The sequence below is a fragment of the Porites lutea genome, chromosome 4, assembly GCF_958299795.1.
Source record: "Porites lutea chromosome 4, jaPorLute2.1, whole genome shotgun sequence".
In the NCBI taxonomy this organism is placed as follows: domain Eukaryota; kingdom Metazoa; phylum Cnidaria; class Anthozoa; order Scleractinia; family Poritidae; genus Porites; species Porites lutea.
This window is the reverse complement of record NC_133204.1, coordinates 4,559,734-4,576,007: the sequence shown is the minus strand read 5'-3', so window position 1 is coordinate 4,576,007 and position 16,274 is coordinate 4,559,734. Positions and strand designations below refer to the sequence as shown.

The following is a 16,274-nucleotide window of genomic DNA, read 5'->3' as shown; positions in this document are numbered from 1 at the left end:
TGGACTTGGAGCAGTTCTCATTCAGACCCAGGCCAGCGAACAGTGCCTTTCTGTTTAGGGAAGTTCTGATGCCTAGATAAACTGGGCAGTCATCGGAAAAATAATCACTTGTCTTAATCTCGGCATGTGATTTGGCTTAGAGAGTGTGTGTTTGGACTCAGCTTTACTCTGAAAGCAGTTTGCAAGCTTACCCTTGCACCACTTCTGACCACAACTAAACTGTTAAGGATGCCATTCCAGATACTACATGTGCTTCTATCTCAAAATGATGATGTATAATCCTACTGTACAAGCCCCTTGTAGATGTCAAACATCTGCTGCTGTTAGAAGTACATGCTTTAATCTAGGCATGTGATCAGTTTAGTGTGTCTGTGCTTAGACTCAGCATTACATTGAAAGCAGTATCATTTCTGACCACAACTGACCTGTTACTGTGCATGCTTCCACCTCAGAGTGATGTGTGTGACCCTACTGCTGCACTCTCATTTACCTGTTACCTAGAAATGCATTGAAAGGATCTATAAACTCTGAAATTATCTTTTATTAGAATGAAAGAAACTACCAACAGCAAAAATATATATATTTAAAACAAAAAAGTTGACTCTAGTTGGATCCTTGTCATACCTGCAGGATATGCCCTGTGAGGACAGTCTGCAAATGGAGGTTGATGAAGATGACATTGACATTGTCACATGTGAGGTAAGGGCACTTGTTTGTACAATTACTCTCTCTTGCCATTAACTTTGTAATGTAACAGTTATGTGCTCAGGACATTTGACTTAGAGCTTTTGTCTCAACATTGACACAAGTCATACTGCATATTTTGTACTCTGGACAGTATTTTATAGCTTTTCCTGTGGCAGTCGTGGCAAGGACGCCATCGTCCGTTGGCTACATTTATTGACACTCTAATGAGGGATATGGCAGCCTCAAATACTAGCGATCTCTTGGCACGCATGAAAAACTGAGCAAACTGGACAGCCAGGCCACCCTTAATAATTATTATGATGATAATTATGCTGCTGTTGACGATGTTGTATTTACTATATTGAGTTCAATAATCTTTGGCCTTTCCAGTTCTTAATCAGGGAATGTGAAATATTTTATTTACAAGAAAAATCTTCCTTTGTGAGCTATGAAAAAGGAAAGCAAAGGGGTTTTCATTTTTGCCCAAACCCTTATAAACGGTAACTGCATCTTTGAAAGTGTTTTTGTCCCATAGTCGGGAATTGTTTTAAGAAAGACAGCAGGTATGCTTTTTACATGCACATAAATTTTATTTTGGCAACTTTGGAACCTTTAGGATAAAACAGGTGATCATTCAGATGATACTATTGATGGAGGTTACATTACAGGAAAGAGTTCACCAGATCCTGAGTTTTGCCAGGTAATAATTATGATGATTATAAAATTTTGTGTATCATACATTCAACAGAATATTATAGTTAATGTTTTCCTTAATCCATTTCAAGGCCTGTATTGAGTCAGAAAGAATGCTTTATTTTTTTTGATCCTTGAAACCATTAGGAAATTCAAGATGGTTATACAAAATTTAATGATGACCATGAATTTTGCATCACTGAAAAGAGTGCACCTTGTCTTGATTCTTGCATGGTAAGATGGTACTTTAAAATTGTTTATAAATTAGAGGGTGTTTAATTGTTTTAAATACAATTGAGTGGGTTTCAAATGTGAGGCATTGCTGGCTGGTTCTAAGATTTCAAGAAAATTGCCGAGGAGAAGGAAAATTTGAGGCAGGGTGCAAAGAAAGTCAGTTTTACAGCTTGTCATTCAGGCAAGCTGCAGGTAGCGTGTACTAGTCCAAGAGTCATTTTAACTAGCCCCAATTTTTTTTTAGATGAGCAGGATTGATTACAGTTCTTCTGTAATTTGAATTCCCTATAACAGCTTCGCTTGCCTGTCTGGCAAGTTAAGAACAGAATTCACTAGCCCGATAGCAAAATCTACTAGTCCCGGGCTAACGGACACAAGTTTCTTTGCACGCTGTTGAGGTTCGCTTGTTCAAAGGGCAAGTACATGTACAAAATCTTTTTCAAGCCCTGGAGATCCAACCAGTTTGATCATCAATTTGATTCCCATCGTGGATTCTGACTTTTCTGATTTTTTCTTTTTTCTTTTTTCTTCTGTGGGCTTTAATCTTTCCATAAGGTTTAATTTTGTTACATCCATAAAAATCATTTCCTTGATGTTTCTCATGCACTCATTTCCCAAATGATGACACCACCTAACTGAACAGTTTTATGATTTTTTTTGTTGTACAAGTACATTTGTCCTTGAAAATACTGTACCTGACTTTTGAATATTCTTAATTCACTTCTAGGAAAGGAATGGACCAATAAGGGATTGTTCTCCCGACATTATACTAACTACTCCAAATTCCTCTGAGGTAATGAACTGTCAGGGAATATAATCAATTGCCTTTGTTTCTTCTGTGAAGAATTTGTATTGGCCATTTATAATAGCGAAATGAAGACTCTGGTAATTTCTTATCACACTTTCCTATGCTTCAAAAACAATATATTTTTTTTAGATTTCTACCGAAATAGCTATTAGTATCATTTGGTCCCTTTTTAGTATCTTGGAAAAACAGAATTTTGCTACAGACAATTCAGAATGGTCCATGATGTAGAAAATCTGCTAAACAATACTGTATTTCTACCAGACTTTGGCTTGATGGCTTTGACTTTGGCTTGATGTTTGCTGTAGATGTGTATGACGAGGAAAGTTCTTTTGAGTGATTAGACCCGAAAACTAAGACTTTCTCCTCTCTTTTTAAAGGACATTGTAGAGACTCCATTGCCACCTAAAGTTGTAAGTGGCTCACTCAAACGAAAGTCAGAAATGAAGGAATTCAAAATTCCTTTGAAGGTAAGGTAATATTATTAGAGTAATATCAACCTGTGAGCATATGGAAAACTAATCTTTTCTCCAAGAGGATTTGTTTACATAATATAGTAACAAATTAAACTCCATTTCACTTTTGAATCTGGCAATCACAAGGTTGGTTGTCTCAAAAGACTTAAACATGGATCTCAAAGGACCTTGATGCTGCAGACCCTTGTCTCATTCAGATTTTGATACTATGCTGGAACCAGTAGGGTGCAGAATCTCATTCTTGGCAAGGGGGTTCTATCTTCACCCATAACAAAGTTAAAGAATTTTTAATCAAGGAGGATACAACTACTTATTATCAGCTGCCCATGACTTTGCAAGGACACTAAACAGACCAGTTGCTCACTTCTTCCTCTTCCCAAACACCACCCAAATCTACATCACCAACATTGCAACTAATGCTTCATCTTTTGTGAAAACTAAGTCTTAAAAACCAGCTTCATAGGAGCTGGGGTTTTGCAAGCCAATTCTATGCTAGACAATGCTTTGGTCATGAACCTGTGTCTGAAAACTAAAGAAAAACAGTGTTTCACTTCTTTTTGCCAACCTTGTGAGAGCAGATTTTACTACTTGGAAACGTTTCAGTGTTGATTCTTTCCTTCTGGTTTTCTTTCATGTTAGCCAGTTTTTGTTCTTTTTTCTCATGTCTCCCTGGGTGCCTGACTTCCTGCCTTAATGATAATGCTAAGCATTAATTCAATAACATCGTTGTTCCCCTTCTAAATTCATGTGAGATCATTAGCAACCTTTTGTGCTTTTGCATTCTGTTTATTCCCAGAAACTGAGAGTTACTACAAATTGTGTTAATAAGAAACTGGAACTTGAAGAAGATGAGTACATCTGTAAGTTATCAACAGTCATTGTTTCTTTTGATAGTGAAACACAAATTTGTTGGCAATATCATGAAATGCAACTTTGTTGATGGGCTTATCACTTTCTCTCATAAAGGAGGCTGACACTGATTCCATTCCAAAACGAAATTACTGGTTTGAAAGTCTAACAAACACACTGACAACAGGTTCCCTCCATAACTGGGCACAAAGCTCAGTCAAGTGTGATTACAAAAAGGAATATAACTATTTGATGTAAAATACCGGCAGATGCCCATTTAGGTGAACATTTTGGCCCTCTGTTATCTGTTATTGGAGGTCAGTAATCAACAATGTACCACCCACTGGCACTAAGTTAAAAAAAAACTTCCAAAGTGGTCAGTGTTTTGCAGTTCACTTGCAGAATTACCTATGGCACTTGCTCCGGACATGTTTGTACATATTCAAAGCAAGTCATTTACTGAAATAGAGAAGGTGGTAAGTTAAATGCTGATAATTGCAAATAAAACTCCGACGTTTCGGCAATGCTGCCTTCATCAGGGAAAACATCGGAGTTCGTTATAGCGGAAAATTTGAAATTGCGCGCGTAAAAACAAGCGAGTGTGCGCGCGCGCAAGTCACGTGAAAGAGAAATCTTGATTGGGTCCACCCGGCGCGAGGGTGCCAAAATTATGAATAAAGCGCATCTCCTCGCGTCTTGTTTTGTCTTGTTCGGGCAGACCAGCTCTAATCACGGCTACTTGCGTGTCCTCCAGCTGGTGGACCATTCCCGCAAAGTGGGCAGGCACCGGCAGGGCCACTTTCTTCTTAATGACGTCCAAACGGTGCTCCCGAAAACGGTCGCTAAGGCTACGGCCTGTCTTTCCTATGTAAACTACCCCAGGGCATTTGCGGCACGAAATTCCATAGATCAGTTGGCTGGAGATGCATGTAAAAAAACCCCGAGATTTTGATCTGCCCTTGTGTAGTGGTAATTCGGTCAGAGGAGTTAATGAAGGGACAGGTCCGGCAGTCACGTCTATTACGACGAAAAGTGCCTATCTGACGTTGGAGAACCTGCGGTAAGGAGCTATGAACGAGAAGATCTTTCAGGTTTTTAGCGCGACGGAAGGCTTTAAGCGGCGGTTTGTCAAATGTGACCTTGATGCTATCGTCATCCTGTAGTGTTGTATAATGTCGCAGTAGGATATTACAGACGGCGATGTTCTTAGGATAGTATGTAATGACCAATGGGGGTCGGTCGGCCGCAAGTTCAGATATGAATGGCTGTCAGTGTCTTTGTAATAAATCGATGTCGATAGGCGGTCGTGACGGGGTGTCATATAAATGTCCGGGAACGGGAGTTTGTCAGATGAGATAGACCACGTGTAGACAAGCTTAGGATGGTACTTCGAAGCAAAGTCAAGAAACTGCTGTAGGTCTTGTTCACTGCCCGAGGCTGCGCCCGTTACGTCGTCCATGTATCTCTTATACAAATCAGGCTTCCTACCGGTGTATTCGGCTAGCATCCTCTCTTCGACATAGCCAACGACGAGACATGCGTGGTTTGGCCCTAATCTGCTACCCATTGCCACGCCGCCTGCTTGCTCTTAATATTCGCCGTTGAACTCAAAGGTGTTGAGGGTCAACACCAATTCAGCCATGCGAAGAAGAGTATCAGTGGGTGGGTTTTTGGCCTCCCTCTTGTCTAGCAAATATTCCAGCGACACCAGACCTTCATCATTGGGAATGACTGTATACAGTGATTTGATGTCCATTGTTAACACCAAACGCTGCCCCCCGTCATTGCTGAAACGAAAAGAGTCTAGTATGTTCAGCATATGGGTTGTGTCTTTCACGTAACTCTCCGGGCCGCGTACGAAGGGAGCTGTTACCTTGTCGAGATATAAAGCTAATTTCTCTGTAGGACATACGCAAGCGGAGACAGTTGGCCGCCCAGGGTTGCCAGGTTTGTGTATCTTAGGCAACAAATAAAATTTAGAAGTACGAGGACATTCAACAACAAGGCTAGTTGCTGATGGTGGAAGTTGTTTGGCCTCCATAGCCTGCTGTATAAATGAACGGACCAAAACCCGGTGTTCCCCGGTAGCATCTTCGGCTATTTGCTGGTAAAACCGTTCGTCCGATAGCTTTTTTTAAAGCCTCAGCCAAGTAGAGGTCTTTACTCCAAACTACAAAAGCCCCACCTTTGTCGGCAGGTCGGAATATAACGTCAGTTCTACATCGCAGTCTCCGTAAGGCCTCTTGTTCTCCCGGAGTAAGGTTGCACCGCCTATGTTTTCGTTTGAAGACTAGTTGGTTTCCTTCCCTGCAACATTTGTCAATATAGTGGTCCAAGGCTGACAACTGACTTGGTTGAGAAGTCCACTTACTCCGCTTGGGTTTTAAGGATTAAAAAATATCATCATTAGGTCTGCTTGGTTGGTTAGTTTCGTTAATGGAGTCACCATTAGGACCAGAGGAAACGCCATCACAGCGGTATGAAAGATTGTCATTCGTGACTTCACTTGGGGCATCACTACCGGTCGTAACTCTGGATGAGCCCTCAGTAAAGTGCGCTTTAAGGCGTAGGCGTCTGAAAAATTTCTCAGTATCTTCTTTAGAAGTGAGTTCATCCGTAGTGGGTGTTGTGGGTATAAAATTTATCCCCTTTGCCAGCGGAGATCTTTCGTCCTCATCCAAAGCAAGATCTTCAGGTGTTCCAACTACCAATCTATCTGTGCTCTAGTTGTTGTCTTGTAAAACGGTATTCATAGTTTGTGTGTTACGTGTGTAACGAGCAGGTTGGGTTGTTGTTAAACGTGAGAACTTTTCCTCTTTGATTGCAGATACTTGATCATATAAACGTCTATTAAGTCTATGAATCAAATACGTTAAACGTGAATATGATCTAGCATCGCAAAGTGAGGTAAGGTCCTTAGGACAATTCTGAATGTCAACAGAGACATTGTCGCGGAGATGTTTCATTGTTGCTATCGTCAGACGCATAAGACGGTAAGAAGAAGCGAAGATAAAGGCTCTTACTTGACACCCTCGCGCCGGGTGGACTCAATCAAGATTTCTCTTCCACGTGACTTGCGCGCGTGCAAACTCGTTGGTTTTTACGCGCGCATTTTCAAATTTTCAAATTTTCCGCTATAACGAACTCGCATATTTTCCCTGATGAAGGCAGCATTGCCGAAACGTCGGAGTTTTATTTGCAATTATCAACGTTTAACTTACCACCTTCCCACTTTTAACACACACAAACGCTACGCAGGAACCCCCTTTATTTGTACTAAAACAGAACCTTGCCATGGCTGTTTTGGACTGAGCATGGCCTTGCAGGCCCATTTCGCATGCAAGCAAAAACAAACCAATTCTTGATAATAACATATTTTCTTGCAGTCTGTAGCAAATGCGACAAACTGCAAATAGGTGCTTGCTCAATTCACTCTGCTCTGCAATGGATGAAGGAGAGTTCAAATGTTGTGATGTCAGAAGGGTTGACAAAAGCAAGAGCTACAATTCCCAAAAACATGGAATTGAAATCTTCTAGTATTCCAGGTAAAAGCTTGCTTTTAGTTTTGTCTTTGTTGGCTTATATGCGTTAAATCTAAAATGCAGGGCATTTTGAGAGTGGCTAAATGTCAGATGAAATCTAACTTTGTGGTCTGAGACGACAACTGGAACAGGCTCTCACAACATTCAGAAAGAGGCTCTCCTTTTGATGGTGAAAAATTACAGATTATTCACAGAAGAAAACCTCAGCGTATTGTATACCCGACGTTACCGTTTCTGTTGTAGAATGCGCATTAACCTGTCAAGTGTGCTCGAAACAGAACTGTTAATCATTATCTGGTTCGTTTTTTAGATGCTGGCCTGGGAATTTTTGCCTTGGAGAGGTTTGAAAGTGATGTAGTGTTTGGCCCGTATTGGGGTGAAAAGATAGACGTGGCAAATGTAACACCTAACATGGATCAGGGCTACATGTGGGATGTAAGAGGCTTATTATTGTCGTTAAAGTTGTCCCTTCATGCAAAAGTTCATTTTCCCGCTAGATGTACCTTTCCATGATATTTGTCACAAGCGTAAACCTCTCATTTTGGACATTTCCTTGATGATGAAGGCTATTTACGTCATGTTATGATATCGCGGTCGGTTAGTTAAAACCAGAAGACACCAAAACCGGTAGTTCATTGAATGCACGAATGTAATTTCTTACTGTTTTCAAACCACGGTTTAAAGTGCGTAAAAAGATAGGGAAGCATACGATCCACTAGCCTAGTACTATCCGTCACTACAGGTACCTCCTATAAGCACCTTTGTATCGAGAGAGACAGCGAGTCAATGGGCCTTTTTTCTTGTTTCCAATCTACTAGCTGTGTTTCTCTGTTAAAGAGAATAATGATTTTTTTAGTAGAAGGTGACATCCTTTTTTGGTTTACAGCTGTACATCAATACTGTTCGTTTTCCCTTCTTTATTTACAGATAATTGAACGTGGGCGTGTCACCCAAGTTGTTGATGCTCGGGACGAGAGTCACAGTAATTGGCTGCGTTTCGTCAACTGTGCTCGCAATGAAGATGAACAAAATCTAGTGGCTTTTCAGTATAGAGGTGATATTTACTACCGCGCGTACAAGGTGATCGAACCGGGTATGGAGCTCCTTGTGTGGTATGGAGATAGATACGCCTGTGACTTGGATATCCTGAACAAAGAAAAGAAACCCGCAGGTCTGTGTCTGAGAAAAGTTAATGTTAATAACCAAATGAAAGATCAGCAAGTTGGCGTAATGGGCTTAACTCTGTTGCTACTAAATTTCTGCAAACCATGCGTTAAACGACGTCGAAATTTGCTCATTACTTATAGATTTTGTCTTTTTTTTGCCCATGAAAGGCTTACCTCTACTGACTGTAAACGTGAACAGGCATTGGCGCATGCTTTGCTAGTTTAAGGCTGGCTTGACAGTGACTGCATGTCCAAACTGAAGCTTTTTTTTAAAAAAAAAACATCACTCTCATTACTCTCCAAGCTAACGTTTATTATCACATTTACATCACTGCTGATTTGCCAACTATATACTTCCCAGTACTAGGATTTATGCTGCATGTTCGATACGTGAACGGTGTTTAAAGGCCTTCCCCGCGTATCTTCTGTGCCTTATCGGTAGAGCATGGAGGCACGTAATCAGAGGGCCAGGAGATCGGTTCCATACCTGTCGGCCTAGGCTTAATCCTAACAGTAACTTAAGAACACCTTTCTTACGTTTTAGATGGTCCTGTACAATGTCAGAAGTGTTTCATGATCTGCTCAGGGCCTAGTTCGCTGGCCAGTCACAACAAATTCCGTTGCCAGATGAGCAGTGAACATCACCTTTGGCGCTGCATGCACTGTGACAGAAGCTTCAAGACACCAAGTTCGCTTCATTTTCACAAGAACATTCATAAAGGCATAAAACCTTTCTCATGTAAACTTTGTGGTGCGGTTTTCTCGTTCCCTGCGTCCCGAAAAAGGCACTACGCTCAACAGCACGGGCAGTGGGAGGCTGTCAGTTGCAAGCCATGTGACAAAGTTTTTGCAAATAAGAATGCCCTCGACGCACACGAAAAGAATTATCATAATCCAGGTGATTACAAATGCCAAGCCTGTGGCGAGTGTTTTACCTCTGGGATTAGTTTATCCAACCACAAAAGAGCACATGAAAGATCAGAAGCGCAGAATGTTTGTTCGATTTGCAAGAAGAGATTCGCTCATTCCTCCACCCTTGCGAAGCACTTACGAGAGAAGCACCCAAGGGTAAAGATTTATAGATGTGGAAAATGTGGAAAGTTTTGTTCAGATAAACGCCGCTTAGCACTACACTTTGCCGTCAAGCACTCGACAAAACATGGCAACAGATTTTTCTTCAGTGATGACCGCCAGGCAGTACCCTTACGTGGGAATTCGTCGGTGAAACAGAAAAGCGCGGTGAAATGCGAATTTTGTTTGAAAGCTTTTCCTACTTTAGCTCTTATGAATCGTCATAGAGCTGCCCATTTTAGAACCAAAAATCCAACATTGCCCGTTGCTACTTATGACCATCACGCGGTGCCATCAAGTGAAAGTCGTGACATTAACGGGCACAGCAGTAAGGACCTAAAATGTAAAATGGGAAACTTTGCTTGCAACGTTTGCGGCAAGTCATTTCGAAAGAAGCTGTCTTTAAACGCACACAAAGCTTCCCATTCTAGAACGAGACGTCCAGCATTGTCCGCTGCTACTTATGTTCAACCCGCAGTGCCATCAAGTAAAAGTCGTGACATTAACGGGCACAACGGTAAAACCTTAAAACGTAAAATGGGAAAATTTGTTTGCAACGTCTGCGGCAAGTCATTTCAAAAGAAGCTGTCTTTAAACGCACACAAGAGCCATCACAGTTTTAAACGGAGAACATCTCCATTGAGTGATTCTCGCAGTGGCATTCATTCACGAAAGGGCATCAGAACGTTTAGTTGTAACGGGCATAACAGTAAAGACCTACGAAAAAGTAAAATGGGGAAATTTGCTTGCAACGTCTGCGGCAAGTCATTTCAAAAGAAGCTGTCTTTAAAGGCACACAGAGCTTCCCATTCTAGAACGATGCATCCAACATTGCTCGCTGCAACTCATGTGCAACCCACAGTGCCATCAAGTGAAAGTCGTGACATTAACGGGAACAACGGTAAAACCTTAAAACTTAAAATGGGAAAATTGGCTTGCAACGTCTGCGGCAAGACATTTCAAAAGAAGTCGTCTTTAAACGCACACAAGAGCCATCACAGTTTTAAACGGAGAACATCTCCATTGAGTGATTCTCGCAGTGGCATTCATTCACGAAAGTGCATCAGAACGTTTAGTTGTAACAAGTGCACTAAGTCATTCCTCACGGAGAGATCACTGCGATCACACAAGACCCACCATAGTAGATTCAATAACACATCACCAGATCCTGCCATTGAAGAACAGAATGATGTTAGAGGATTGAACACCCGCAAGGAACACCTTCTGACAAGTTCCTTGTTGAGAAAACAATCAAACGCGAGTACTTTTCCAATGAGTAAACCAAGAGTATTCATATGTGGGGTTTGTGGAAAGAAATTTCTTGACAAAAAAAATCTTCATCGTCACAAGGGACATCATTCCAGGGGAAGTTCTATCCTCAATCCAAAGTTGTCAAACACTTACGAATGCAGTACTTGCTTGGAGTTTTTTCACTCGAGAAGTTCCCTCAAATGTCACAAGAATCGTTTGCACGAAGCAGTAGATCCTGCATCCTTTGTCTGTCCTTTCTGTGACTTGAGATTTTCATCCAGGGAAGATCTTTGGATGCATAAGCAAGACCTACACAGCACGGCAGACCCTTTCACTTGTATCCGCTGTGATGGTCGGTTTGGAACAAAACGCACTCGTGATCGTCATGTATGCCCTGGAAAGGAAAACTGCGACAAGGAGACCTCGGTGAAACAAAAGGCAACTGTCGAGTCGAAGTCAGCTCTTGATTCAGGTCGTCAAGAAACTCATGAATGTAAGACATGCCTACAGACGTTTCCATCCACACGCTCCTTGAGTAACCACAAGCGTTCTCATGCCGGTGTAACTAGTCCTTGTGTATGTTCCATCTGTCATAAGGGGCTTTCCTCTAAAAGGAGTTTGCTGAGACACAAAAAAAGTCAACACAGTTCGACCAATCTTTTAGTTGAAAACAAATTACGTTCCATAGGTGAAGGCATTAAACATAACAGCAACAGTGAAGTGAACACGTGTTGCAAAACAACAGAGCGTTTCCGTAGCGCCGAAGCATTGTCCGGTACTCGCGATTGTATAGAGCACAGTGCCTCGAAGCAAGGCGTTGGACAATCGTCAGAGAAAACGGCTTCGCCACCCAAGAAAACTCAACCATCAAGAAATGACGAACAAAGCTTGGAGCCAAACGGAGAAGGCACCGTGGGCTTATGGAATTGCCTTTACTGCGAAAAGCAATTTAAAAGTGACAATGTCTTGCGAAGACACTCCAGGGAACAACACGGTACGACAAAATGGATAGAGTATGAAAAGGAGGCTGCCCGATCTTTCAAGTGCCCGTATTGTGTCGAAGAATTTAAAAGTCTCTCTGGAAAACATCAGCACGTTAAGGAAAAGCACCACACTTGTAACTATCCACCTTTTTCGTCTGGAAGCCAAAGCACTCGTCCACATTTTGGCCCATATAGCAAAGAATATCCAGCAAAGATGCCGTTTAGGTGGGATACTAGCCCACCAATGAATTCGAGCGAAACAGCAACGAAGGGAGCATTCAAATGTCAATATTGCGTCAAAGGTTTCTTCAACGCAAGTAGTCGCTACAAGCACGTCGTGATTGTTCACAGTGGCCGGTTTGGAACAAAACGCACTCATGATCGTCATGTATGCCCAGGAGAGAAAAACCGCGACAAGGAAACCTCGATGAAACAGAAGACAACTGTCGAGTCGAAGCCAGCTCTTGATTCAGGTCGTCAAGAAACTCATGAATGTAAGACATGCTTACAGACGTTTCCATCCACACGCTCCTTGAGTAACCACAGGCGTTCTCATGCGGGTGTAACTAGTCCTTGTGTATGTTCCATCTGTCACAAGGGGCTTTCCTCTAAAAGGAGTTTGCTGAGACACAAGCAAAGTCAACACAGTTCAACCAATCGTTTTGTTGAAGACAAATTACGTTCCATAGGTGAAGGCATTAAACATAACAGCAACAGTGAAATGAACACGTGTTGCAAAACAACAGAGCGTTTCCGTACCGCCGAAGCATTGTCCGGTACTCGCGATTGTATACAGCTCCGTGCGTCAAGGCAAGGCGATGAAGAATCGTCACAGAAAACGACTTCGCCACCCAAGAAAACTCAACCGTCAAGAAATAACGAACAAAGCTTGGAGCCAAACGGAGAAGGCGCCGTGGACTTATGGAATTGCCTTTACTGTGAAAAGCAATTTAAAAGTGACAGTGGCTTGCGAAGACACTCCAGGGAAAAACACCGTAGGAAAAAGTGGAAAGAGTATGAAAAGGAGGCTGCCCGACCTTTCAAACGCTCGTATTGTGACGAAGAATTTAAAAGTCTCACTGGAAAACAGATGATGTCTCCTGCCGAAGAGATGGGGTCAAAATCTTCTGATCAATCGCTAGAACTGGAAAATGCCATTGGCCAGACCGTTGAGAGTGACGTCCCTTTTGGCTGCTTTAGGCCGGGTTCAACCTCTGCTTCACAGCCATCCACTAAACTGAAAGCGTTTCAGTGCGATTACTGTTCAAAGCGGTTCCATACGTGCAGTGTAATGTACAAGCACTACCTTCTTGTTCATTCCAGGTTTGGTAATTTGGGAGAACATGATTTTGTTCGACCAATGGCGTGCCCGACCAAGAAGCCATCGCACCCGCCAGTACCCATCCCTACGGGTACGATAAACCCAAAGGATAGTGACCTAGTTTCACAAGGCTATGCAGGTGGTCTGGGACATAGTCCTCTTCATGTCAACTTCCCAGATATAGTATCTACTACTGAGGAAGACATGGATTCGTTCGCATGCAGAATTTGTGCCAAGCTCTTCCAGACCAAAATTGACTGGACCGCTCACGTCAATGACGAACACAATGGTGTTGAACGAGTGCCACGTGGGATCTGTAATCCTTCAAGACCAGTTTTAAGACCAATTTCGGTTTCTTTCGAAAACAATAGCGTTCGACTACCGAGAAAGAGAGGGGTCACTTGCAGACAAATCAGCAATGACAAAGAAGTGTGTGCGAAGAACATGGCCACACCCAATCACGTCGTGTGTCTTCCCACAATGCCGGCTATCTCTAACACGTTGCAATGCGACATTTGTTTTCTCTTTTTCAGTAGAAAGGACTGTGTTTCACGTCACAAGAAGAGCAAGCATTGCGATGACACACCATTTCAATGTAATAATTGCGGGTATGCTTCCAAAAGAAATGACCATATGGTATATCATTAATGCGACAGAAGAAATTAAGATAAACCTTGGCGTGGTTGAAACGTATTCGCAATTTAGGATTCCGTTTGAATGTCATATGAAGAGGTCAATTTAATTTTAAAATTGTAACCTTAGCGTTATTGATTGCCATCGGTCTATTGCTCCAAATTTCTCATCCATGGTGCACTGACACCTTGTAGTTGTTCCCAATTTTTTAGAATATTAGAGCGCATTATTTTGGTTTTGCACTTCTCCGGCTTGTAAAGCCTTTGATGCACCAGATATTGATTCATCAGCTTGGGTTTTCCCGCCTACGTGAAGAAATTTCCTCCAATTTTTGTTGGTCCGTCTCTTTTTCTCTTTGGTTGGTCTGGGGTTTTACTCTGACTTTGGTTTACGAAGGTCAAGGGAAACCTACTTCAGTAGACCATTTGACAGTTGTGTGCTTAGTGCCCTGGCCTTTTAATAGAAGCGAGGCTGGAAGTTGCCCTGTTATGTTACAAACCTCCTGCTCTTCATTTGCAAATCGTGTTACAGTGTATTTTCATGCTGACGCGCCCGTTAACATTAAACACCTTTGACTGGTCCCGACGGAAACAAAATTTAACTGTTTCCCGAGGGACTAGTCTTCAAGTAATTGGTTATATTGCTGGAAATTTTGAAGCGGGAAAGTCATTAAACCGCACTGTAACGGCGGTCGTTACCCTCTGAAGTCATAGATTTTCAATTTCGCCCTCTAAGAGATTTTGGCGGGAAACAGTTTCATTGTTAGATGGTATGTGACCTCGAAGTAGCCAATGAGAGCGCGCGCTGTTGGGAAGAAATTTCCAGCTTTTTACATGTGAAAATCAGGAAGGTAACAAAACAAGGTCACCTTTACCCTCGCTTCTATTCAAAGGGCAGGGCACTAAGCAGACAACTGTAAAATGGCCTATTCTTGAAGTGTAAATGCAATTCTACTCTTTTTTTCCTACAAAAAAGGTGATGGAAGTTTAAAATTTTCGTTCTAGACTTGTCTAACTTATATTCGTTTACCAAATAGCAGATGAAGTTACTTATATCAAAATTTATCCTTGTATTAAAGAGCTTGGTTTTAAAAGGTCGATATTTTCGAGATCTAATAGAAACGATTGTTATTATTTTAAGATAACAGATTTTAACTGAAGATATTTCAGAAGTTATTATACACAAAGTTTAGGCTATGAAATAAACATCCTAAATGGAGTCTATGTTGCTCTGGTAATTTTTTCCGCTAGCATGTGTTAGGATCTGAAACATACTTTCTTAAAATAGTAAGCATTCTATCGCCAAAAAGTACGATTTCCGTCTGATACCCCAGGAGGACTGGAAATACCTTGTGCCAAACCCCTTCGAAGCTTATGTTTTGTGAGTTGCGGCTGATATGGTTTTCCCTTCTGCCTTGGTTAGGTAATAAAACCGAACGAAACGGCAAAGTTGTATTACTTTGAATCGACTATGAAGAACACCAGTGTGCAGCACAATAGAGTACAGTCCGTAGAAAATTGACAAATCATGGGATTTCTTACTACGAAGTAATATATCAAACATGAGACGCAGTGTTTCATCACCAGATGAAACACCGAGAAGACAGTTGAAAATACGACGCGTAGCGGAGTATTTTTGACGAACTTCGAGGTGTTTCATCTGGTGATGAAACACTGTGTCGAATGTTTGATATTTCTTCTCAAACAAAATCATTTTTGAAGGAGAAATTAAGGATGCAAAAATGAGCAGTTTTTCATCCGATATCCAAAACACTCATTAAACATTAATTTCCTTTGAATTTTCTTTATGAATTATTAATGAGTTTGAGAAATATATATCTAAAAGGAATGCATCTGCGTTGAATTAGAGCTGATTCGAGAAGAAATGCCATGTTAAAGCAAAAAGGTGTTATCGACTGCGGCCACTTCATCCTTGTTTGAACAGAGTTTGATCAGTGCAACGGAAAAAGAAACCATGAAGGTAACTCTAGGCTACCTAGGTCCAGTGGGTATTGCGTATAAGCCCGTCCTCATCTTATTTCATGTTTATCGAACACCCGTGATCATTTTATTGCCGTGGGCCCAAGTTTGAAATTTTCCAGATTAAGGGAAACACGTTTATGGAATACGGAAATCCATTCAGACGTTTCAGCCTGGAAAACAGCTAGGACTATGAGTGCTTTCCATTTGATACCAAGAGTTTTTTGGGGCGTTCCACTGGAAAACTTACAACGAATAACTTTGACATATGAAAAATTCCGTTTCTAAAATATTGTCCAGGCCATGGTTGTTCAAACGTGTAACGCCATCCACCGGATAAATCACTATCCAGCGGATACCTTTTCAGGGGCGGATCCAGGATTTTTTTAGGAGGGGGTGCACTCGTCTCTTGCTCTACTTCAACACCAATAAACCACATAGTTTTTTTTTTTTGCAGAATACCAGTTGTATTAGAAAACCGCAGGTCATCTCAGGGGTGGGGGGGGGGGGGTGCGCACCCCCTGCACCCTACCCTTAGATCCGCCCCTGCTTTTAGGCAACAAATTGCCTTATCCACTGGGTAA

The 16,274-nt window shown here is 41.8% G+C and overlaps 1 protein-coding gene across 1 annotated transcript; it reads left to right on the top strand.

The window, feature by feature from the left end:
• The first annotated feature begins 633 nt into the window (after positions 1-633).
• LOC140934049 (uncharacterized) lies at positions 634-14,930 on the top strand. The gene is made up of 10 exons (XM_073383732.1): positions 634-699; positions 1,304-1,387; positions 1,528-1,614; positions 2,342-2,407; positions 2,800-2,889; positions 3,692-3,755; positions 7,131-7,289; positions 7,597-7,721; positions 8,214-8,457; positions 8,997-14,930. Exons 1-10 carry the CDS (start codon positions 634-636, stop codon positions 13,724-13,726), a joined length of 5,715 nt encoding a protein of 1,904 aa, XP_073239833.1. The 3' UTR covers positions 13,727-14,930.
• The last annotated feature ends 1,344 nt before the right edge of the window (positions 14,931-16,274 follow it).

Excerpts from the sequence above, each read along its gene's own strand:
- LOC140934049 (XM_073383732.1), top strand. The coding sequence starts at position 634 with ATGCCCTGTGAGGACAGTCTGCAAATGGAGGTTGATGAAGATGACATT. Across the intron at positions 1,388-1,527 it reads CAGATCCTGAGTTTTGCCAG|GAAATTCAAGATGGTTATAC; the intron begins GTAATAATTATG and ends TGAAACCATTAG. Across the intron at positions 3,756-7,130 it reads TGAAGAAGATGAGTACATCT|TCTGTAGCAAATGCGACAAA; the intron begins GTAAGTTATCAA and ends ATTTTCTTGCAG.